This window comes from Acipenser ruthenus, chromosome 4 (assembly GCF_902713425.1).
Source record: "Acipenser ruthenus chromosome 4, fAciRut3.2 maternal haplotype, whole genome shotgun sequence".
NCBI classification, from domain to species: Eukaryota; Metazoa; Chordata; class Actinopteri; order Acipenseriformes; family Acipenseridae; genus Acipenser; species Acipenser ruthenus.
In genome coordinates, this window is record NC_081192.1 from 29,104,315 (window position 1) to 29,129,589 (window position 25,275).

Consider the following 25,275-nt stretch of genomic DNA (forward strand, 5'->3'; position numbering starts at 1 on the left):
ATACCAATTGGTATGAGAATAACGGAAACACACACTGATATCTCAGTTCAATCAGGGCAAGGCCTGGTTTTTTATTCTCTCCCGGTTTCCAGGTAGAGGGATCATCAGTTCAAGTAGCAAAGTTCGGTACACAATACACTTTTTCATATAACAACAGGGTCTTACAGCTAGCAGGGTAGTCCAAATGTTCCAAGTCGACACATATTTCACAGCACAATAACTCTCCTTGTCTCCATACACAAATACAGCAAAACAATTCTCGCCTCCAAAAACACCACATCTTTGTGGCTATTCCTTCCCTACTTATACAGTTGGTTGGAGTTTAATTGCCCCATTAACAGATAATCACCACCCGTTCAGCTGTCTCTGGGCACATTTCCCCGTTAACCATTTTGTGAACTGGTCAGCCATTTTGTGTAATTGTCGGCCATTTTGTATGAGGGCACAATCCCAACAAAATGTTTGCCCTCACATATCTCCTGTTGATCACTCTACCTCTATCGTTACCACAGTACCTTCCATCAAGGTTTTTTTTTTTATAAATGCATTTGATCTTCCTGCATTCCAAGTTCAGCAACACAAACAAAATGTATCTCATATAATAAAGTAAAACATTTATAATAATACAACCTGCAGTAGGCAGTCTATCCTACAGCCTACCCACAAAAACAATAAAGGGGCTAGTATACTTCTATATGCTTCTAAATGCATACATACCGAGGTAAGATGCTTTAATAACAAATTAGAAAATACTCTGGCTGTGTTTATTATGTGGGTTTTCTTCCCATCTGTTGTTGCCATGTTCCTTATGCAAGTGTCTGTGCAATTTCAGCTCCTTTGGTTTCAATAAAAGTGTCTGATTAAACTCCAATTCCCTTCAAAACAGTAAAATATGTCAGTGTTATATATTTTAGGAATGGTTTGATTTGACACTGCGTCAGAGAAACTGGAACGCTCTACAAGTGCACATGATTTTAGATGTAATATTTTACCTCCTTGAAATCTTTGTTTAATCAATTGAGTAATTGTTAATCCTCATGTTTTTTCAGGGGTTTTTTGTGTCTGTATTTTACTGCTTTCTCAATGGGGAGGTGAGTTAAGTTTATTCTTGCATGAAATTATCCAATATGGCTCCCTCAGAGACAAAGCCTCATTTTCAGTGTCTCTGGAAGTGATAAGGAGTGTTAATGAGGCAGGTATTTTTAGTCTATAATATAAAGCAATTTTAATTTTAAACTATCTGTGATATGCAAATCCTCTAGGTGAGAATGCAATAAGTGTGGTGCTATTCTCAGGAAGAAGAAGTGATGATATGTTCTGAAATAACTGAACTGCTTCACTCAACAACAAAAAAAGTAGGCAACTTGAAATCATTTACATCAGTACTGTAAGGACAATATGCCCTATTTTGTATTAATTAATATTATTTTATTTTTATAAGGACTACACAGTATAATGTAATGATAAAAGTAAACACTTTTTGTGCTTTATATATGAAGTGCACAGTATACGTGGAAGTCTAACTCGCTACAATATATATATACTGAAGAAATAGAGCAATTTGGGTATTTGTCGACGGTACATTTTGATATATCGATGTGTACCCTGGTTTAGACAAATCTATTGCTTGGTACCTCGGTATGTTACAAATGTACCCTGCTTTTCAAATTTTGAGAGAAATAGCAATTGCCGCAAACCATTAATTTCCGCTCAGACATGACATGCGCATTACAGCTCCCAACATGGCCACCACCGATCAAACTAGTGTGCCTCAGGGCAAGTCGTTTGATTATCACATCAGCATTACTTTAAATTCTAAAAGAAAGTAATGCTCCATCCATGCCAGCTATGGATAAAACCAGAAGTTCCCTTGTGTTTTAAGATTTGTAATGCATTAGTTACTCTTATTATCATATAGATAAGAGTCTGAAAGTCAGAAAGTCAAGTACACATTCTGTGCATACATGCTATGTGCACATGGTCTTATTAAATCTATGTATTGTTCCTGATATACAGTTTTCAAATAATTGAAATATGACTACTGAAGCTCTAGGACATTGCAGCTTTGTATCTGAAATGCAAGGTTAACCATTTATATATAACACTATATCAAAAATGTAAGATAAAACTAAATCAAGTAGACAAACTTTTGACACGTGCACACCATGCTGTCATCAGGTGCACTCACCATTTATTTAAGTCATGTTGAAGGGAAAATGATAACTCATGCAATACAGAGAAATAGTGGATCAGTATGTATGCATTTATTTTGTTTTTCTTTTAATTATTATTTTTTGGTCTTGGACAATGGCTACAATGAAAACAGGTAGTAACAAGTTGCAAATATGTTAAATATTCACTTGTACTTCAAAATCATTTTATGGATTATCTGCAAATGCAACAAATAATAGATTGCCAAATAAATAAATAGCAAAGTTCCTAAAAAATCTTGCTAACCTTTACTGTAAGTTATCATATAATTATGACTTAATTTTTTCAGTGTTTTTTTTTATTTTTAAGAGTGCCCAAAACACCATAATATATCACTATCCTTTTAGAGGAACATATTTGTTTTGAGATAACTCTGTCTTCTTTGAAAAATCATGAAACTTAAGTTTCATAGGTTTTGCCACTTAATGTGATAACTTTTTACTAGCTGCATTAAACAGTGCCTGGCTGCATGGATGGAGGTAAGCAATGTTGTATGAACACAAACTGGATATCAATCATATGTAAGGCTACAGTTTTGGTACAATCATTTTTAGTACATTTCATGGGTGAAGTGTGGCAAAAAAAAACAAGAATTCACGGAAAGATCACCAAATAATGTAGTTTTAGCTACATCATCATACGCAAGAGCTTTTAAATAGTACACCAAAACCAATAATATAAAGACAATTGCTTTTGACTACTGACAAGTTTAAATGTTACTTTAGAGTACAAAATGTACAATTAGAGTTTCCCACGATTCTGAAACAGCATGTTGTAAAGAAAGCCTCTGTAAGCCGATAAACTTCTGTTCTCCAATGCATTTCTTCTGTCTTTACAGAAAACAGCTCACTCACAGTTTTTTTGTATAGCTGTCTTTCCTACTGCAAATTCAATGGCTTGTAGCTTCAGTTTATATAAAACATGTTCAATATGTTTGTCACAGCTTGCTTTTCTTTTGTAATCCACATGAATAGTACATGCTGTATGAAACATCATGCCACCACATTCATGAAATGCCCCCTTTAGATATTTTTCTCTTCTCTGCTTAGCAGTGATATTTGCCAGTTTGCTCGTTTTCTGTCACCATTTTTTCACCCCATAAACTTCCACTCCACTCATTTACATGCTTGCTCGCTCAGCTATAAATCTCATTCGCTGTCCTACATAGCTACATGTAAATGCTACATGCATACACAACCAAACAATTTACAGGTACTGGCAGATTTGTATTTTCAGTGCATGACATTTGATAGAAATATAGGAAGCACCTAATCAAATGTGTTTTACATCCATTTTAAGAGTTCACAGACTTTATTCAAAGTCCGTGACTATCGTGACCTCGGAGACAAAGTCGTAGCCTTAATCATATGTAATGGCCCACTTTTTAAAAGACAATTCTCACCTAGGAGGCTCATGCCTAACCTGTTTATAATAATGAATCTGAATGACTTTTAGTGATCTCATCTTTTAAGCCTCTTTTAAATAATTGTGCTGATAAGGCAGTCGTTACATCCCAACGTTCTTTTTCTAGATTTTTTCTATGCTTTTCTAGATTTTGGAGATGCACAAAGGGTTAATCCAGTGTCAATTTGGTTTCATTAACATTGTTCTATGGGTCCAAATGCATCCAATTGCAGAGATAAATTGAACAATCATTATCTTACTGAGACAGACAAATTTCATGTTCAGACATGCTTATCACACAACTTCAGAACACTTTGAAGTTTGTTGTAAACCTATGTCAAAATAAAAAAAGACAGGGTCTATTGCAGGGGTTCTCAAAATCAGTCCTGGGGACCCCCTGTGGCTGCTGGTTTTCATTCCAACCGAGCTCTCAATTACTTAACTAGACCTAGGGCTTCTGTTTTTGGGGTTTTATTAATTGTATTTTTTGGTGCTTATTTTTAACTATTTTCGAATTTTATGTAAATTGTTTTTTTTCTGGGCTTTCATTTTTGATATACTGTATGAAATTTGTGTTTTTGGTTACTTTCCAAAATGCTTGAGCGTTTTTGTTTTGTTTTTTTCTGTCAAAATATGTATAGTATTAACTTGACAGACTTGCATGCTTAAATTGTACCTCCTTTGCTGTCTTCCACAATGAAATCCTTATGGTCACGGATGTATTCTTCTGGGCTTTTTGTGTGCAGACATTTTTGTACATTTCGACACAGTTCTGTTTTAAATCCTCTGTATCTTAACTGTAATATAGCTTTAAATCCTGCTAACAAACCTCCATCCTGACTGTAATCTTGTTTTAAATCTCGCAATTGGAGTCTCCAATAGAAATGTAGGAATGTGCTGTCACTCAGTAGTTGGGGCGGGTTTAAAGTATTCAGAACGAATCAATGATAGATGCAAGTCAGGAAGGCGGGACATTGCCGAGCAGCACTGGGAAATGTATGTATTATTCTTGTAAGAACATAAGAACATGATTAAGTTTACAAACAAGAGGAGGCTATTCAGCTCATCTTGCTTGTTTGGTTGTTAGTAGCGTATTGATACCAGAATCTCATCAAGCAGCTTCTTGAAGGATCCCAGGGTGTCAGCTTCAACAACATTACTGAGGAGGTGGTACCAGACCCTCACAATACTCTATGTAAAAAGTGCCACCTATTTTCTGTTCTGAATGCCCCTTTATCTAATCTGCATTTGTGACCCCTGGTCCTTGTTTCTTTTTTCTGGTCGAAAAAGTCCCCTGAGTCGACATTGTCAATACCTTTTAGAAACCTTGTAGTAGGTTTTATTTTTTAATAGAAAAAGGGTAAAGTCAGCGTGAATTGATTAACCATTTCCACAATTTTTCAGGTGTTTTCCGGTGTTTATTGGCTATCCACCGATTTCATTTATTTTGTATCGGGGGTGTTTTATCGGGTTTTATCGGTTAAAACCGAAAATCAGAAGCCCTAACTATACTCTTAATTGAACTAGTTATTTGCTTAATTTGCAGTTCAAGTTACTTATCAAATGTTGTGCAAATGTTCAAGAGTTGAAAACAAGTAAAAAGGTCTAATTAAGCAAAGTATCAGTTCAATTAAGGGTCTAGTTAAGTAATTGAGAGCTCGGTTGGAATGAAAACCAGCAGCCACAGGGACCCCCTGGACCAAGTTTGAGAAGCCCTGGTCTTGTGGATTTATTTCAGGAATAACAGCAATACTATCTTTGTGTTCCACCTCTATTTTATTGTAAACAGCCATTGTTTGTCTCAGCCCACTCAGTCTGGCGCTGTTTAGTGTAGCTGATAAAAAGTAAATAAAGTTATCAAATTAAGTGGGAAAAGCCACTAAAACATGTTGCCCAATGAACAGGTTTTTATTAAGTTTTTTTTCTGAAGAACCGGAGTTGTCTCAAAACAAATACAGTACCTCTATTTAAAAGGTAAGTGGTTTATTAGTGTTTTGAAAAAATAAGCCCTACATATAATTACACACTTATTCTACCTTTTACATTGTGAAAAATATGTGAAACCTGTGAATTGATCAGATAAATTAGCAAAACTGATTTCCTGATTGCATTTAATGTCATAGTAATTCAGAACTTAAAGTATTGCAATTTAAGGCAAATTACTCCTTTTTGTATTGCTTGGCTTTTTCTTATAAAGGACACTGGATATATGACAATACACAAATATACAATTATGAAAACAGCAAAAAAATCCATCATTACCCCAGCAATACAGTAACACCTACTGGTCAGACAGCCAGTGAGCTGGAGTGGAAAGAAAGAAGCAATTCATTGGGTGGGACTGGAGGATGTCCACTGTCCTTTCATTCTCCTTATCTGTTGTAGGAGTTCAAATAATTTGCCACTCGAAATTTCTGTATACATTTGTAGGAATTTGTATGATTTGTTTCATCTAGAAAACAATAATGTTTCTAATGTAATTTCTCTGGAATAAACACAGGTTCGTTCAGCTGCAAGAAAAAGGTGGCACCGATGGCAAGACAACCATGCCCTTCGAGTGAGAGTGGCCAGAGCAATGTCCATCCCCACTTCACCAACGCGGATCAGCTTCCACAGCATAAAGCAGACGACAGCTGTTTGATCCTCTGAACTGCCAGTGGCCTTTAGAGTGCTTTTGCACTGTGTTCTAGTTATTTCTTTTTGTATTATTATTATAAGCCAGTAGAGATAACCTGTTGTGTTTGTGAACTGCTGTGCATTTTGTAAAAAAAACTAGGGAAAAAAAGCATATATGGAACATACAAAAAAAGAATTCAGTAGGAACATTTAGTTTAATGGTAAAGCACAGAAATTCCAGGGTGCTGGAGGGCATTATTTTATTTTAACCATTTCTTGTCTCACTTCACTGTGCTGTAAATGTGTGTTTGGCTTCTCATTTTGAGGGAGTTTTTAGTGATATCTGTTGTAACATGAGTTTTATGAAAAAAATCAAGATTGATATACCTGAAACAGTTCTGGATTATTTATGGTTTAATTAACAACAGTAAAGATTCACAAATACCAAACTTTATTGTATTCATTAAAACATACTTGGAAAAAAAAACATTATTTAAACAACTTAAGACTTGAAGCTGTGTGAATAGAGCTCTTCATCTCTTACAACTAGATGGTATCCAGATTTAGAGTTTGATTTGGATGATTAGATTTCTTATCTGCTTCAGCAACATGACAATAAATCTGGATCGATTCTTAGAAGAAGTGCTCGCTTTTTGTTTATTTATTATTTGACTAGCTTGAAATGGGTTGGTCCTCACATAAGCCCTTTTGAAACCATGCATTATTGTAAATAATAAATACATCTTCTGGATGGACTCATCTGTCATGTTTGTTTCCACTGGCAACAGATACCATTGTGTTTAATTGAAATTGTCAGCCCCAGTTTCCAATGGACTAGTGGAGTCAATACAGCAATTACAGCATGGAGGCAAGTGTCAAACCTCAGACTGTACAGAAGGTGAGAATAACATCAAAAAACAATGTTGAGCAAGCCAACAGCTGACAAAGTGAGTTTACAGAAATAAGCAACCAACTTGCTAATGTCAACATTTTCATTCAAACATGAAAGTTATGTTTGACCTTTGTTTTTCCAGCTTCTCAGAACGCACATTCACCTTTTAGATTTAATCTAGCTCTTAGTGTGACTATTTCTAAATATATTGTAAAACTGGGATACATGTAAATGGGGAATCCGTACTTATATTGCCATTACATCAAAATGGTTTAGTGATATACAGATATGGCCAAACATTTTGCATCACCAGCAAATTTAGGATTGATTTTATTTTTTTATTTTTTATTTTTTTTAAATAATATATGAACATAATTTAGACTTATATTTAACAGCATGTAATTAAAGAAACTACAAAATGACATTGCAAAAGTCTACCGGAAACCATAATAGTAGTATAGTATTTCATGTTAGATATCGAAATTTCCCATTTTTGTCAGATTTCTTGTTAAGTATATGGAAATCTACAAAGCAGTATATAATTCAATATGCTTATGTAACATTATTCAGCAGGTATCATTCGACCTTATGAAGGCAAATTAGTTCATTCTATTTGGTGCTGCAAAACATTTAGCCATAGCTGTACATCTTTTCAGATATGTTACTGAGCAATCCATTCCATTGCTTAAGTTTCAGAATTTGGAAGGTGTACATCATCGGTGGTTTACGGTGTACTTTATCTTACAACATCATTTGTTCAATATACAGTATGTAAAACAATCATTTATTTTTTATGAGGACTTCAGTCCTTCAGCTCCACACCATGAACAATGATGTCACTGCATAACTTTGCACCTTAAGAAATGTTGTAGAATCACCTCACGGGTCTAAATGCAACTATAAATTGGCCCATTGCATAAGAAAATAAAAGCTCATTTAATTAATGTATTTGTATTAAATGTATAACTACTCATTAAAAAGTTGTTCCACAATAATAATAAAAAAACAACATTAATTAAACAAATTTATTTATTTTGAAAAAAAAATCTGATTTGTGTATGTTACAATAGGGATACTATGTAAGGAAGTAAGAAGTTTAAAACAGCATTTTGTTAAATGTTTTTTAGAATCTCGAACCTAAAAAATCACATGGCTCAAAAAAAAAATTGCTAAACTTAAACAAATGTGTATTCTTATTTGTCTTTATTATAATGAGACTAAAGAGATCCAGACAAGGTGTTGTTGTCCAACAGCAGCACTGTGTGGACTCTTGTTCTGTCAGTCATAAAGATATGTTCTCTATTTGGTAATTGAATGTTAATCTTAACATGGGAAATCGTGAATGAATGAGAAACCAATTTCTTTTTTTTTCTTTTTTTTATATTCAAGGTTTTATTATATTAAGCAAACATAGCACAAATCATAGATTGATTCAAATTGAGTGTGTAAGATGCATTCTAAATGCATCTTACACACCAAATATACTGATTGAGGACTGGAGTTATCTACATAAAGTCACAGTCAAATACTGCAGATATTCTTTTATTATCTGGCATCATTATTGTGTTGGCTTTGGAGTATTCCAGATCATACTGCCAGTCCTAAATGGACATATTTCAGGAATAACATATCTTGTTTTCACATGAATATGATACTCTTGAATACAAATATTAGCATGGCAATGCTATAGTGCTTGTTTCTTTACTTTACATTCCATTATGTTGGTGTTCATTTAATTAATGCAATTGTTTTTAAATGATAACAATTGTAACTATATTTATTCTGGTAAAGAATGTGGTCTTTATTCTCCTTTCAGTTAGCTAATTTGTATCCTAATTGTTCCATAAATGAGCTAAAATAAAGCACACAATATCACTAAAAAAAAACAACAACAACTGTTATTGATCTATGGCAAATGGTGTTGAAAAACAAAGATGGAATCTGTGGAATACAATGTATTTTGGAGCATAACAGTAGTGGGCAATTCGATGGTCAGTTTATATGTGTAAATAACGTTGACTAAAGATGAGAAATCCAGTGGGTTGTATTTTAATGGCCCTCACACATGTAGATGTTTAACTTTGCTGTTTTTGCTACTGTTTTTCTATGGGACTTTGTCTAAAGCAATTAGGGCCTCATTCACTAAATGGCAGTAAATGACCAGAATTACTGCGTGGCAGAGGGAAGCCACACTGCATGCAAAAATGAAGCAGCGGTAGCTCTTTTCACTCTAATTATAAAAATAGTGAGCTAATAGTGAGGTTTACACACACTTTATTATAGTGGGGGAGGGTGGGGGGGCTGTCTTGCTTGACCCAAAGACTCGCAGCGTCCTGCGACACAGTCAAAGCGGAGTGTCACAGATGGTTCTGGCACGTCCCTTTTGTGCTATAAGTCATTAGATCCTCTTGCATGGAAGGCCTCAGTTGCAAGGGTGTGCGGTTCTTTGATGGACCCAGATTCAGTTAAAAGTTGTTTGCCCACTGATGATGGGAATGAGATTGTAGAGATGGGAGCCCAGCTAACAAGATTTAAGTTTTTGCAGGTATCAGGCTTTTAAAGACTGTCACCCACACTTGTGAGCAGAAACTGACTCACTGAGAGCAGAAACTGACCCAAGACTGTCACAGCTACTGGAAGCAGGCTGATCTTTGGGATACAAATTGAACATTTGTGAAACTGCAACAAATATTGTCTTGACTGTAATATGTTTTAAAGAATATACAACCATTAGAAAATATTATTAGCAGATATGTGTAAGGCCTGTGAGGAGTTTATTGCATTGAAGGTCAGACTGGCCTGCTGAAAGTTCCAAACCTGCCTTATCAGGTAAAAGCATTTTTTAATTAGACTCAGAGTCTCAAAAAATTCTGATCCAGAGAGAGAGCAGAATGGCAGTTAATATGCTAGAAGCAATCAAACTAGGTTTGATTATAGTAAGAAAAAACAAAAGTACTTAAATAAATAAGAAACCTAGTATAATAACATTAAGGGCCTGTTCACACTGGAGCTTTTTTTCGTGCACAGTACGGTTCGGTTCGTTTGGAGAACAGTGTGAACATCAAAGTTCGATTGGCAAACGAACCAAACCGAACCGAACTGAGACCACTAGAAGAGGTAGTCTCAGTCCGTTCGGCAAAAGATCTGAGTTTGGTTTGCTTGAAAAAGGTCTCGGTTCTTTTGCAAACAGGAAACAAACCCGGTAGATTTGACAGTACAGTTACTGCATACACAAACAGGTGGTAAAAATGTCCAGATGAGTGATATGGACAACGGGGGAAACAATGGCATTGTTAGAAATTTGATCAGAAAAAAATAAAAATAAAAATCAGACAGACAGCAAATTCGCTGTAATATCAACATACCTGGGAACTTATTAAAATTACTGTGGCTCCGGTTGGCTGGTGCGATTGCTATAACCTCTTTAAAAAAAAAAAAAAAAAAGCTGTTTTCTTTATTTTTGTAGAATTGTTCAAGTTCATGTTGAATTATGTGAACTGCCTCTAATTGCTTTCATGATTCACCACTGACATTGGGGGGAAAAAAAAATAACATTTGCAGGAAATACAGCTGCATGTGGATTACTGTATACAATGTTACTTGTTTATTTAGCAGACGCCTTTATCCAAGGCGACTTACAGAGACTAGGGTGTGTGAACTGTGCATCAGCTGCAGTCACTTACAACTACGTCTCACCCGAAAGATGGAGCACAAGGAGGTTAAGTGACTTGCTCAGGGTTACACAATGAGTCAGTGGCTGAGGTGGGATTTGAACTGGGGACTTCCTGGTTACAAGCCCTTTTCTTTTACAAGCCCTTTTTTTTCTAAATTATTATATGTTCCTGATTTTTGGTTTAGTAAACTCAAAGAAAGAAAACAATGCTCTACAGTAGGATGTCAGTCTCCGGGTTTGCAAATAGTTCCCAGGTATGAATTACGTGTTCGCTGTTGTCTTGCGTAAATGAAATAAAACATAATTTCTTTATCGCTGTACACACTCTATGCTAATGTTTTACACGAGGAGCTATATCCCTAAAAAATACATTCCTTTATATATGTTGTCATTATTGCAATACCGTAGTTCTTTTTTTCAATACTAGGATTTTCTACAAACAAAAAAAAGCAAAACATTAAACAATATATACAGTAAGCTACTGTACTATTGTTGTATTTGAATATTTACATAGTGTGAAGAAGCAATGGCAGAAAATGTAAACATTCGATGGTCTTTTATTAATAAAAAAAACAAGTTCACTTGATTATTTCAATATGAACACAAGTGAACTGAGTCCTGGGAAAACATGGAAGTGAACCACGAAAACGAGCCCCAGTTAATTTCCAAACGAACTCAGTACGTTTGTACACAAGGCAAGTGTGAACAGCTAGCACGGTGATACATTGTTCCAAAGCAAACAAACCGAACTGAGGACGTTTGAAATGAACCCATGTGAATACCCCCTAAGTAAATGTATGAGCAGTCCTAAGTTGTAATATTCAAGGTTGCATTTGCTGCTAAGTAGGTGCCTAATTAAAAATTAGCCTCTTGCCTTCTGTGTATATCAATGAAATAAAATAGAATTGCAGTTTAGAAGAGATTGCTATATTGACATATCTGAATTAAAACAATAGTATATGTTATAAAATCATTTAAAGTATAAACTGTACATATACAGTTAACTGATCTGTAACCTAATCCTTACCTGCTGGTAGTAAAAGCAGTGTTGAAAATGACTCATTGGTTTTGGCCAATGTAGCTGGGATTTTTTGATGGTCAGCGATTTAAAAGCTAAGATCCTCTCTATAATGAGCAATCTCGTTAATATTAACGAACGAAATACCTTTCGGATAACGGAAGGTGGGAGTTTATATTAAAATAAACATTAATATATATATATATCACAAAAATGAATTAGAACCTGGCAGGAAGAGATGGGAATGGAAAGCGTAGGACGTGTTAATACGTTCAGTTAGAAATTGCCTTAAAATAGTATTGGAAAATGCTTACCATAGTGTTTCATATTAATCAACCCTAAAATTAGCAAAAAGCAGAGGCTGTCTTAAAACCTGCTTTAACTGGATTTTGTATGAACAGTGAAAGTCACACTTAGTTCAGTTACTATAACACTATGGCATTCTAATATATTAATTATAGCCTGTAAAAGATGTATCAGTGGAGAAAAATAATATTACAATTTCTAGGAGCAACTGTTATACTGAAGTAACTTAATTAGAAATGCATCTTATAATGTCATTTAAAGTTATACTGTTGAAAGAAGTTTATTATAATAGAAGCATGGCACTGACAATATTGCAAATACATTTTTGGAACACATTTGAGATAATGTTCATTTAATTCAGTTTCTCCAACTAAACAAAAAGTCTTTTAGACATTACAATATCAATTAAATTGAAGAATATAAATGTTTAGTTTATATAAAGGTTTTGCTGCAGTAAAAACAGAAACTGTTAGGTTTGAATATTGGACAATGAAAGTGTAAAATGTATTTAATATAGTACACAATAGACTTACTGGAAGAAAAATGGCCTCGCCTTTTACCCGCCTGCAACAGAACAGTGCCAGATCTGGAAGGTTCGTATTAGCAGTCGAAGCGAGATTTACTGGCCGTCAGCAGTTTTGAATCCATGGTCTTTCTATAATGAGCTAAATTAACTCTCTTCATGATATCATAGAAATTAATGAAAACTTGGCAGCTGAATCAAGCATTTGATTTAAAATAGAAAAGTCATCTACAGTATCAGTGCTTATCAGATAGGTAGTAACTTTAATTGGGATAATGTTTAAGAGCCAAGAATGACTTCATGCAGTGAATTTGTTAAAGTGCCTACAGTGGAGTTTCATATTAATTAAAACACTAGTCTTGGCAAGTAAGCAAGGTGTGTGGAAACCTGCTGGTGCAGGCAACTTTTAGAAACAGAGAGGTTAGTTTTAGTCCAAGCATGATACAAGTTAATATAAGGCTATTATATTTAACATGTTTTATTATAGTTTAAATTTAAATGGAAATAACTGGACTAACCACTGTATACTTATTCAAAGGCTTGTCATAAACCTCTACAGTCTTTTTGTTCCACACTTTGTAAACATACCTGTATATGAAAGTAAACTAAACTGAAAAGGTGATGAGATATGTTGCCCAGAGGGAATATATTAGGCTCAGGTTCATATAATCACACAGAAAGATGATATTATATATGTAGCATCTCTTTTAACTTGTATTGTATTGTGAGGTATTATAGCAAGGATCCTGTGAACTGTGATTCACCTGAAGGAGGGGTTGAAAAAAGAGAAGCTATGAGATCATGTTCCAGTATTTTTGGAAAAAAGTTATATCCAATTAATTTTGAAGGTTGTTGAGCAACTCAAATTAGTTTAAAAAAAGAGTTGTGATTGTGATTGTGACCTGCTTGTTCAGTAATTGTTTAGCCTGAACTTTGATTTTCATGTTTTTGTGTACTGTGCTGTCAAGATGTTTGTCAATAGTACCTTTTCTTAGATGATCCAAAGACACATTACAAGTGGAGCAAAACAAAATCCCACCATCTATCTCCTTTTCATAGCTATGAACGCGATCTTCTGTTGAAATTAATTTAGCTTTTTTTTTATTTGGCTGTCTGCATTTTTAATGTTACTTACTCATACACTGCAAACTAATACATCAACAATATCTAAACAACCATTTTAAACTTCCCGCCTTTGACTTGCATGTTACGTCACTGTACAGTATGAGGAATTCACCAATCATGAAGCCGATATTTGTTTGACCCCGTTGCCCAAGTAACCAAATGCAGGCTCCTAACCTTCCTGACATCGGACCGTGTACAGCCACTGTAGCGCTGTTTCTACTTGATAAAAGTATGAAATGAACAGGGGAGGTGAAGAGTAATGTAAAATACTGTAAGGAAAGTAAAATGCATATTTTTCACGGTAGGCAGTCAAATACACAATTTCTGTGAAATTTGTGATATCATGAATTTTCCAGGGCCCTATATATAAGGCTAACATGATCTGTGCACAATGTGTATCTAGTTATTACCTCCTCCTCACACATCCCTAGTAACGTCTGCCTGATCCAAAATACTCTCTCCCTGACTCTTCTTCTTGCTGTCCTGTGCAGCTCTTCTGCTGGTTCTGTGACACCACCTGGTTTCAATAAGCGGTATTTTTAACATGCTGAGGCACCTAGTAAAGATAGCGCCCTTAAGTAAATATGGTTTCCATATCAGATACCTCCCTTTCTGTATTTCTTGACGTAATTTGCATACATTTCCACCCATTAACATTATTCATTCTATTTAAATGACTCAAACACAGTACATTTTCCACACACTAGGTTGCCTGCCGCTGGTTAGTGAATACAGCAGATGTACAAAGCAGCAGTAAGCCCCTTTAAAACACGTTACCGTTGTTTAGTGAATGAGGCTCTTAAACTACTAAAAAATGCCCATGGTTCTGCGTCTGAATGCTATAAGTCTGAAAAGCTGATCAAATCTAAAGGAACTTTTAAAGCTGGAAGACAAACATTTCAGTGTAGTTTTAATGTATTTTTTACTTATAATGACCTAGCAATGGGGTCTTAACGCTATCTATATGACAATATGCTGTTGGAATAGAGTTATCTCTTTAATAACCCTGCAAGAATATCAGCTTTTATAAAATAATTAAAATAAAGCCCAGTAATCCCTATTTATCCACTGTTTTAATCCAATGTGCATTTTGTGTCATTTGAAAATAAAGAAATGGACATTGCCAGAAAGTAAAATGAGGGAAAGTAAAATGAACAAGTATTCTGAAGGGAACTGGCCAATAGTTTGATTACTTGTATTATTAGAAAACATGCACACAGCTCAGGTGATCATATGTGGCCATCTAAAGGAAGCAAATACACCTTTTTTTCTATGAAGTATTAAACATTATTATGTGACCTTGTTTATCATTGTAAGTGCTGTATGTGTGATATATCCAGAAATGATATAGTATGTATTCCCATTACCTTAGTTGTATTATTTGTTGCACAGAATGAAACAATATTGTTATTTATAAAATATTCAATGTAATTTTTTGTGTCTTTTGTGTTTGTGGAAAAAGTCAAGAAAAAAAGAATAGGCCCAAATAAAAGCATGTGCTTAAAAATTAGCAAATATTTTAATGTATTATGTTATTTCTATTTCAATTCTTGTATCATTCATTTATATAATATAGAATTATATAAATTTGTATCGATGTCTTTAATTCTCTTATAGATTGGTTAAAGAATATGAAAAGTGCAAAAAGCAAAACCCTACCATTGTTCACATTAATTGGGTTTTAAGCTCTTTTATTTTTAAACGTTTCAGATTTTTAGTCAGGAAATTGATGGTAGACCTTTCTTTTAAAACCCATTCTTTTGTATTGCTTTGTTCAGAGAAGGCATATGTTGACCTTGAAAATGTCTTTCCATCTATCATAGCCTTGAAAACAGTGACCAAAAAAATAAGCATGTGTGAAACTGAAAGAAAATGGTATACCATGAAATACAGTACGCAAATATAAAAAAAATATCTTGAGAAGAGAATAAACTCATATGGAAATCTGCTATACTATCACTGCAGTATGATAGTGTATGTCCATATCTTTAAAGGATCCATAATGTTTTATCAGTATTGGTATAGTAGAATGGTGCTGACTCTCAGTATGCCCAGAAATTAATCATTAGCATCCCTTAAACAGAAATCGAATGATCCAACCCCTACACATGGTTTGGTTAAACTCACTCAAAAAGACAGACAATTTCCCTGGTATTTAAGACATACACACCCCAAAAACTGAGCCCAAAGGTAGAGCTCCATCAAGGTGATTGCTCTGTGTGTTTTACCACAATATATAAACATATCCAATCCATTATTTCAGGGGCCTAGAAAGGCCAGCTGATCCATATGGAGAAATGCTTGAATCAGTTTTGCAATGTTAAAGCTATAACCAAAATAACATGTACCATGACAACAATGTTCAGTGATTTACAACCTGTGTGGTAGGTTATGCAGGTACAAATAATGTTTATCTTTGTGGGTTCATCAAGGTAATGGAGTATACTGTAATTGCTACTGAATAAACTACAGCTGAAAACAGATCTGAGCTTGTTTACAGTGGTTAAGAAAGTCATTTAAACATTATTGCCCACATTGTTAAACCGGTAACACAGTAATAGCGATCCATGATGTGGCACGGAGCAGAAAAACCAGAGCACTTGTTATGGGTTTTTATTTTTTTTAATCGCTCTTCCTGCAATGATTTAGAGCACAGATCTCAAACCCCTGTGCACTAGAGTGGACATTTTGAAAAGAGCTTTGAAACAGACTTTAAAGTTATACGTGTGAAAAGATGTCAGGATATTAACAATGAAAAGAAAAATTATAGGTACGTTATTTAAACAGCTGTAGTAACACGTGGGGACATATAACTCTATATTTTTTGGAACCCCGCTACTTACTCTTTAAGGGACACTGAGGTAGCATTTTACAGTACATTATATAATATTATCCTTGACAAAACATATTTTGGACTTATTATTTTCTCATGAATCTATAATCTATGAAGCCAGTTACCTTGTGTCTTCTGTGGGATCCACATATCCACACTCCTGACCTTCAAATATTACACTTCAAAAGAAACTAAACATCTCTTGGAAAGATAGGACCCAGCTTAAGATGCCCCTGCATGAGCAGCTTGTAGTCAAGCTACAACAGATGGTTAAATTATTAATGGAAGAATAAGTAAATCTGGAAACAGGAGTTGTAAAAATAGAATGGAGAAGTCATGTTTTTGATGTTACGAGCCTAGAAGGTACAATCAGCAATTATTATTATTTTTGGCGTTAAGTGGTATGCATTATGTAGATGATGGAAATGTCAGTGAACTTGAGCATACATTTATATTAAAACAAAACCATGCCTAGTGGTCTATTTTAATGTTTTCAAAAGTCAGGAAAGTAAATACAGTTTTTTGTTTTTTTTTTAAATCGACTCCTGTTGTCAACATCCTGCCAAATGATGTACAGCACACACATAAAAACTGAAAAGCACAAACCCACCACCTATATCTAACATTCAAACTGGGTGTGGCTACAGAACATTTTTTGAGAAAGCCAAAAGTCAGTTTGGCAATTGCATAAATTGCATTCTGCCATGACATTTCCCATTTAAATACAGCATTTCAACAGGTTTACTCATGCTTTACAGTTTGGTAGGTCTGATCACTAAAAACATTACAAATACAGACCCAAGACTATAGTGGTACAATTTTTTTTCTATTTATAGATATTTATTGTATAATTTTACCTAATAGAAAGCAGCAAAAATATAAACATCTGCGTGTTCATTTTTTGTGTTGCTTCCAAGATAAAACAGAGATTGCATATAGTATTTGTGCTGCAGGTTATAGCAGGAGGTTGACTGTTTAACTTCAAGAAGGGAGGAAGTTTAAGTGCCTGCAGCTAAAACTACTTTTGGTGATAGACAAACTAGTAAGCCAGCATTTGTCTTTTTTCTGATGAAGCAGAGTGTACATGTCATGGGTGGGGTGACCAGTGGTAACCGTAGGTATTTAACTTGATGCAAACTGACTATGCCAGTTTGTGTTTGAAAAGGGCAAGGAACTTTATGACCAAGTAATAGTAAACCTTCCCTTAGCAAATCCCTGGGGAGCCAACACACACACAATGGAACCTTTTCTCAACAGGATGATAAAAATCTTTCAAACTACACAGAACAAACTACACAGAACAACCCAAAACAAAGAGAATTTAAAAAACAGGGAAACCCTGTAATGAAAACTAGGGTAATCCCATCCTGCTGGTAAAAAAAATACAAATAATGTTTGTGCTTAGCTGTAACACAAGGAGTCCAGTAAAATATCAAATGTCAGTCTCTAGTTGGTTCCTAGCAAACCCAGCTGTCCACTCATCTCAACGTCCACTGTCCTCTGAGCCCGAACCACCAATGGACCTCACTGCAACAACGCCACGAAATACTGATAGATATGGAGACAGAGATCCCGGGGAACCTGAGAGGGGGAGGGGGGCAAAGAAGGGAGGCTGTCAGGAATGTTTACACAGGTAAGTAGAACTATCACATTGACCCGTATAGTCCAGCTGGTTACTTCCCCTTGGCCTATCTTTGGCCCTCGCGAATCTCCCCCTCTCGCGCCTCTATTCTGGAACCCGGCTGTTGCACCCTGGACTGGACCACTGGACCTCAACCCTCGATGTTGGACAGGTAAGTATCACCCTGGACTGGCCTGGGGCATGCCTTAACAGAACACACACGCGGAGCCAACTCAGTAGTGTGTTATCGATATAAAATGTACAGTTTTAAAAATAGATAGCTAATAATAAACATCATTTTCCTTCTTTTCCAGGCAGTACTCATCCTCTAGAACTGGCAGCGAACTCGTATTCTCACCCAGGTAATCCACTCTATGAACCACAGCTGTTCTCTTTGGCAATCTCCCCTTCTTTCCCTTCGCAAGTAGCAAGTCTTCTGACGCAGTCCACTAGAACCTGGGAAACCTCTTCAGTGAAGCCGGAACAACAACAAGCACACGAAGCGAGCAATGTCTCCAACACGCTCAGTGAGCCACAACCTGACTGCTTCCCTACACTGCTTTACTTCCTTCTTTCTGTCCTTCCTTTTTATACCCCCCCCCGGATGCTCAATCTCCACTCTCATGGTTGTGGGGCAGGACTTCCTACTAATGTGGAGAAAGTGCTCATTCAGACGGTAAAATACAGTGCACACAAAAAATAAACAGTGATTCGAATCGAAAAATCATGATAAGTTTTCAGTATGAAACATGACACATTGTCAAAATGAAAACATTATAAAGCTAGTATCAGGTATGACCTCCCTGAGCATTAACATAATCCTGGCAGTGTTGACGCAGAGACCTGATCAGCCTCTGGATAGACTGCTGTGGGATGTTCCGTCACTCTTCATGTGCAACTGCAGCCAGCTGGCGAAGGTTGGCTGCTTGCAGTTGTCTCCTGTGGGTGGCACTGGCGATTTGGTCCCACAGATGTTCTATTGGACTCAGGTCAGGAGAAAAAGCTGGCCACGGCAAGACCTCGACCTTGAAGTCTTGCAATTATAATCCTAGCCTTGTGTGGTCTTGCATTGTCCTGCTGAAAAATAGACATTTCCGGATTGGCTGGCAGCAATGGAAAAAATGTTGCCTCAAGGACTTTGTCAATGTATCGCTGAGCAGTAAGGTTGCCCTCAATCTACACCAAAGGCGGTCTTGTGTTAAAGGAGATTCCTCCCCACATCATCACACTTCCACCGCCCCACCAGTTGGCTTGAACAATGCAACAGTCAGCATAACGCTTACCATGATGTCTCCATACACGTTGTCTTCCATCAGGTCTGTCAAAGGCCAAACAGCATTCATCGGTGAATAAAACACTCCACCACTCTCTCTGCCGTCACCTCAGATGTTCTCTGGCCCACAGAAGATGGCGATTTCATCTCTCAGCTGTCAACATGTTACCCCTGAATGGCCTCCGAGCATGCAAATCATTTTCATGCAGACGGCGAGCTACAGTCATTCTGCTGACATGCAGGTTATTTCTTCCTGGAATTTTCTCGTGCTGTAGCCACTGCAGTCTGAAAATGCCGGTGTGATGACCCTCTGCCTTCCAGGAAGTGGCCTGTCCCCCAGCCGGTTTCTTGGTTTCTCTGGACTAGTCTGCTGATTGTTGAAGCAGAACATCTCATTCTCCGGGCAACTTCTCTCACAGACAGGCAGCCTTCAATCATGCCGATAGGAACCAGGCGATCTTCATTACTCAAGCGGGGCATGGTCATATCTTTCGCTGTTCTTTTATAAATTAAAATCATGTACTGTATTTTCGAATGGCTATTTATACAGATTCTTGATCAACTCATTTTGGCAATTTTAACTCAACTCAAATACCAAATACTGAGCACCTGGCGTTTTTATGAAATCACATGACTTGAGCGCAGTATTTTGTTATCCCAAGGAACAATACTACTCAAACAATCAACAAACCTATCTGCTCACTATTTAAAATGTAAATAACATTATGTATGTGCCTGTGATGGGGTGCCCACCCCTTGTGTGTATTTTATTTATGTAGGTATTAGTATTATTGTTGTTATTATATATATATATATATATATATATATATATATATATATATATATATATATATATATATATATATATATATATAATGTTTATGTGCAGAAGGAAGAAAGCCATCTGTCATTGTTATTTATTGTTTGAGACCGGCAAAAAAGCCAGTCTCGTAAGATGTGTTTGGCGTGGATGAGGTTGAATCCCCATCCTGAGTAGCTTGTGAGAATGTGGCTGGAGCCTTAATAAGGTAATTGTTTAATAGGTAATTAAGGCTCCAGTCACAGTATAAAAGACCCACTCTGGGCTCATAGCGAGAAAGAGAGTCAAGTCAGGAGTGAGGAGTTTAACGCTAATAGTAGAAAGAAAACAAAAGCTATAAGTGTTGGCGCAAAATCAGCATGATACTTGTTTTTCTAGTGGAATTATTATTTGTCTGTTTTGTTTGGCCAACGTGCCTTTTGTTTTGTAAAAGTGTTTTTGTTTTGTTTAAACAAGCAGCGCTTATCATACCCCAGTATCAGTGAAGAATAAAATGCTTTAAATAATGTTCTCTCAATGTCCTAGTCATCCATTGACAATTTCAACATCAAACCACCAATGCCAATTGTGGAAATAGACACATATTTAAATTTTACATAGCAAGCTTATTTCAATTGTAAGACTGTCACACATATATATCCCCGACAACAGGCAGCTGAACTGTATGTCTGTGGCAAAGTGCCCCGCCCCTGTGTGCATTTGTGTGTTCTATGTTGTATGTATGCGTGCGTATGTTAAATGTTGGTGTATAGATTGGTACACGGGATATAAACAGGTCTGTGTTTCACGTGTGTTTAAATTGTATATTTGTATTTAGGCACGGGATTGCACATCATGCACGTGCATTTAAAATATAATATGTGAACACAGGGTTTCACGTAATGAATTCACGTGCTGGGATTCAAGTGAGTAATTAATTAGTAATTGAATCCCAGCACAACAGTATATATAGATGCACGTTTCTGTCACTCGGGGTTGGTGTTCGGTGAGTGGAGAACGGGATTGGATAGTTCGTTTTGTTTGTCTGTTTATTTTGGCTACCAGTGCCGTGTCCTGTGTTTCGTGTACCGTTTAAAACCTTTTATTTGTTAATAAACGCTGAGTGCAGCCATTGCACTCAGCTCATCACCACCGTCTGTGTATTCCTTTTCTGGTCTGACGCCACCCACTCTGGCCGTCTTTGTGACACGTGGTGTCATCGTGGGATAGCCGCGCCTCCAAGCGTCAGACCAGGAGGGGTTTTGTTTAAAAAAAAAAAAAAAAAAAAAAAAAGTCAATGGCAGAAGACGCCATCAAACTGCGGGGCTGGTTCCTGGAGAATGCTGGGCTGGAGGCCCAGTCTCTGCCCATGGTCGTCTGGGCCCTGTGGATGATGGACAGTGAGAGATGGGAGGCCTATCAGGAGGAACACACCCCAAACACCTTGGAGGAAGGTGTGGAGTTTGTCCTCAGCTACCTGGAGGCAACCATAAATGGAACAGCAGCCCAGGTAGCAGGACCACCAGCAGAGGAGTACCTGCTGTCCCCATCTCTACCAGCAGAGGGTGAGTACCTGCTGTCCCCATCTCCACCAGCAGAGGGTGAGTACCTGCTGTCCCCATCTCCACCAGCAGAGGGTGAATGCCTGCTGGTTTTGCCTTCACAGCCCAAGCGGGAGGCAGAGACGGATAAAGAGGTGAAAGACAGGGAGGAGGAGTGCCGCCTAAGGGCCAGGCATCCACGGCGATGTAACAAGCCATCGCCCGGGGTGCCTCCTCTGCGACCAGAATCACCTGTTCGCCCACTGTCCCTTCCGCAGTTATGGGGAGGAGCCTGAGCGTCCACAGCCCAAGTGGGAGGAGCCCGAACGTCCTACGCCTGAGTGGGAGGAGCCCGAACGTCCTACGCCTGAGTGGGAGGAGCCCGAACGTCCTACGCCTAAGTGGGGGGAGCCCGAACGTCCACAGCCCAAGAGGGGGGAGTCGGTGCGTCCACAGCCCAAAAGGGAGGAGTCGGTGCGTCCACAGCCCAAAAGGGAGGAGTCGGTGCGTCCACAGCCCAAAAGGGAGGAGTCGGTGCGTCCACAGCCCAAAGGGAGGCAAGTCGGGGCTTCCACAGCCCTGGGACCCAAGCCATCAGCAGAGGGAAAATGCCTGCTGGTTCAGCCCCAAGAGCCGGAAGGGGAGGGGTTACAGGCTCAACCCCCTGAAAATTTTTTGGGGGGAGAAGGGCAGGATGCTGGTGTCCCCCAGCAGCCTCTAGCTATGCTGCTGAAGGCAGCACGGCGCGCACATGCCCAGCCGCCACAGCAGAGGGAGCCAGCACCGCCAGGAGCAGAGGAGCTGGAGCTGCCTCTGCCTCCACCACCGCCAGGAGCAGAGGAGCAGGAGCTGCCTCTGCCTCCACCACCGCCAGGAGCAGAGGAGCTGGAGCTGCCTCTGCCTCCACCACCGCCAGGAGCAGAGGAGCTGGAGCTGCCTCTGCCTCCACCACCGCCAGGAGCAGAGCAGCAGGAGCTGCCTCTGCCTCCACCACCGCCAGGAGCAGAGGAGCTGGAGCTGCCTCTGCCTCCACCACCGCCAGGAGCAGAGGAGCTGGAGCTGCCTCTGCCTCCGCCACCGCCCGGAGCAGAGGAGCAGGAGCTGCCTCTGCTGCCCGTACCTCCGCAGGGAGTACGGTGGCCGGAGCCCCAGAAAGGGGAGCTGCCGGCCACGAAGAAGGGGGAGGAGGTCTGGAGACCACTTTCCCCAGCAGCAGTTTCGCTGCAGGAGTTCTTGTGGCCGGAGCCCCACAGGAGGGAGCTGCCGGCTACGAAGAAGGGGGAGGGCGGGGGACCACCTGCCCCCGCAGCTTTTTCGCTGCAGGACGGGACCAGCATGCTGTCAGCCGTGCCACTACCGGCAGGGGAGCTGACAGCATTGCCAGCCATGGGCCTACTGAAGCCTCCCTTCCCAGCCCGAGACTTTGTCCTGGACTGCTGGATTTTTAAGGGGGGAGGTGGCCGTTGAGGCCATGTGTGCTGCGCACAAGGGGGGGTATATGTGGCAAAGTGCCCCGCCCCTGTGTGCATTTGTGTGTTCTATGTTGTATGTATGCGTGCGTATGTTAAATGTTGGTGTATAGATTGGTACACGGGATATAAACAGGTCTGTGTTTCACGTGTGTTTAAATTGTATATTTGTATTTAGGCACGGGATTGCACATCACGCACGTGCATTTAAAATATAATATGTGAACACAGGGTTTCACGTAATGAATTCACGTGCTGGGATTCAAGTGAGTAATTAATTAGTAATTGAATCCCAGCACAACAGTATATATAGATGCACGTTTCTGTCACTCGGGGTTGGTGTTCGGTGAGTGGAGAACGGGATTGGAGCGGAGGTAAATGTTAATGAAAAGAGCAAGAATTAGTAGTTGTTTTCACTCACCGTGTTTGTTTGTTTGTCTCTCCGTGCACCGTTTGTTAAGTGTTAGTTCGTTTTGTTTGTCTGTTTATTTTGGCTACCAGTGCCGTGTCCTGTGTTTCGTGTACCGTTTAAAACCTTTTATTTGTTAATAAACGCTGAGTGCAGCCATTGCACTCAGCTCATCACCACCGTCTGTGTATTCCTTTTCTGGTCTGACGCCACCCACTCTGGCCGTCTTTGTGACAATGTCATACTTACGTTTTTACAAATAGTGGCACCGAACATTATTCAGACTGTTACAGCTAGTTTTAATTTACTTACAAAAACTATACACCTAATTTTCTAAAGAACACATTTGACTAGAAAGCTTGGTTTCTGTCGTAAAATGTGCCATTCTACTTGAAATCTGGAATCATGGTTTAAAAGTAGAAAGGATGCAATTGCTGTAGGCATTGGGACCTATTTGTTTTTTCCATCAGAATGAGTATGTGGCAGATTATGTGAGAAGAGATAGGACTTTAACAACTACCTGCCACTCACCGTAGATTAATCCAAATCAAATGTTCCTTTGTCACTGGCAATAAGTGGTATCCATGGCCTGAAACTGCTTAATAAATAGTACAAGATAACACATATAATATGCTTAATTAACACATAACGGGATCTATTTTAATGATCTAAACAGCAACTGATCAAATATTGTTGTCTTTATTAAACTTGACTGATGAACTTCCTTTTCTGTATTTTTATTGTATTCAGGCTGGGACAGAACATCAGTAGGATGTGCACAGTTTTAGATATTTGCTTTTAAGATTTTAAGATACAAAAGTTAAGTGGTTTGCAGTGTGCAGGTGTAGAGGTGATGTGATAACGAAACAAAAGACAGACAACAAAGTTCACTATCCAGTGCTGTTTATTTTTATACTCCTGGTCTGGCAACTGCAAAGAATAATCCCAGGCAATACACAGCAATGTGTATTGCACTGTTCTAAACGAAGGGTTTACAGTTCCAAATAATAAACACAGTTTGAAAGAATAAACACAGTAGAACACACACAAAGACACACACACGATCACAAGTCCAGAGTGAGTGCTAAAGTGCTTGTGGTGAAATACAATTTATTCATGCACAGTTGTGAAGTGTTGTCCGGGTTTAGTGCTGGCCATAAGCGACAGCTCCGGATCCTGTTAGCTGTCTAACAAGAGCAAACAGTTGGATTAGACACAACAAACAAACAAAACACTCACGGTTATTTTACAGTTCTCCTTTCTTGGTTCGCTCTTAACCATAACAAAAGGAACAGATCACCTAGCCACGTCCCCTTTTGTACCGTCAGTCACGCCCCCTTGGCTAGCGAGTGGAACCGTTTCTCCTCCAATCCGTGGTTGCCACATCGCTTCCCTTCTGGGGTGATGGTGTACTTGGTGTCCGCCCCCTTTCTAGATGGCCGACTTCCACCTAACCCTTGGAATGAATTGTCGACCTCAGTGGTTCTCAACACTGGTCCTGGGGACCCCCTGTGCCTGCTGGTTTTCATTCCAGCTGAGCTCTCAATTACTTAACTATCCTT

At 38.4% G+C, this 25,275-nt stretch overlaps 1 protein-coding gene across 1 annotated transcript in view; it reads left to right on the plus strand.

The window, feature by feature from the left end:
• LOC117399726 (corticotropin-releasing factor receptor 2) overlaps nt 1-9,004 on the plus strand; it is an 85,491-nt gene extending 76,487 nt beyond the window's left edge. Inside the window, exons 11-12 of the mRNA XM_059022274.1 lie at nt 1,050-1,091; nt 6,116-9,004. Of these exons, the coding sequence (XP_058878257.1) occupies nt 1,050-1,091; nt 6,116-6,256 (183 nt within the window). The 3' untranslated portion in view covers nt 6,257-9,004. The remainder of the gene's footprint in view (nt 1-1,049; nt 1,092-6,115) is intronic.
• The last annotated feature ends 16,271 nt before the right edge of the window (nt 9,005-25,275 follow it).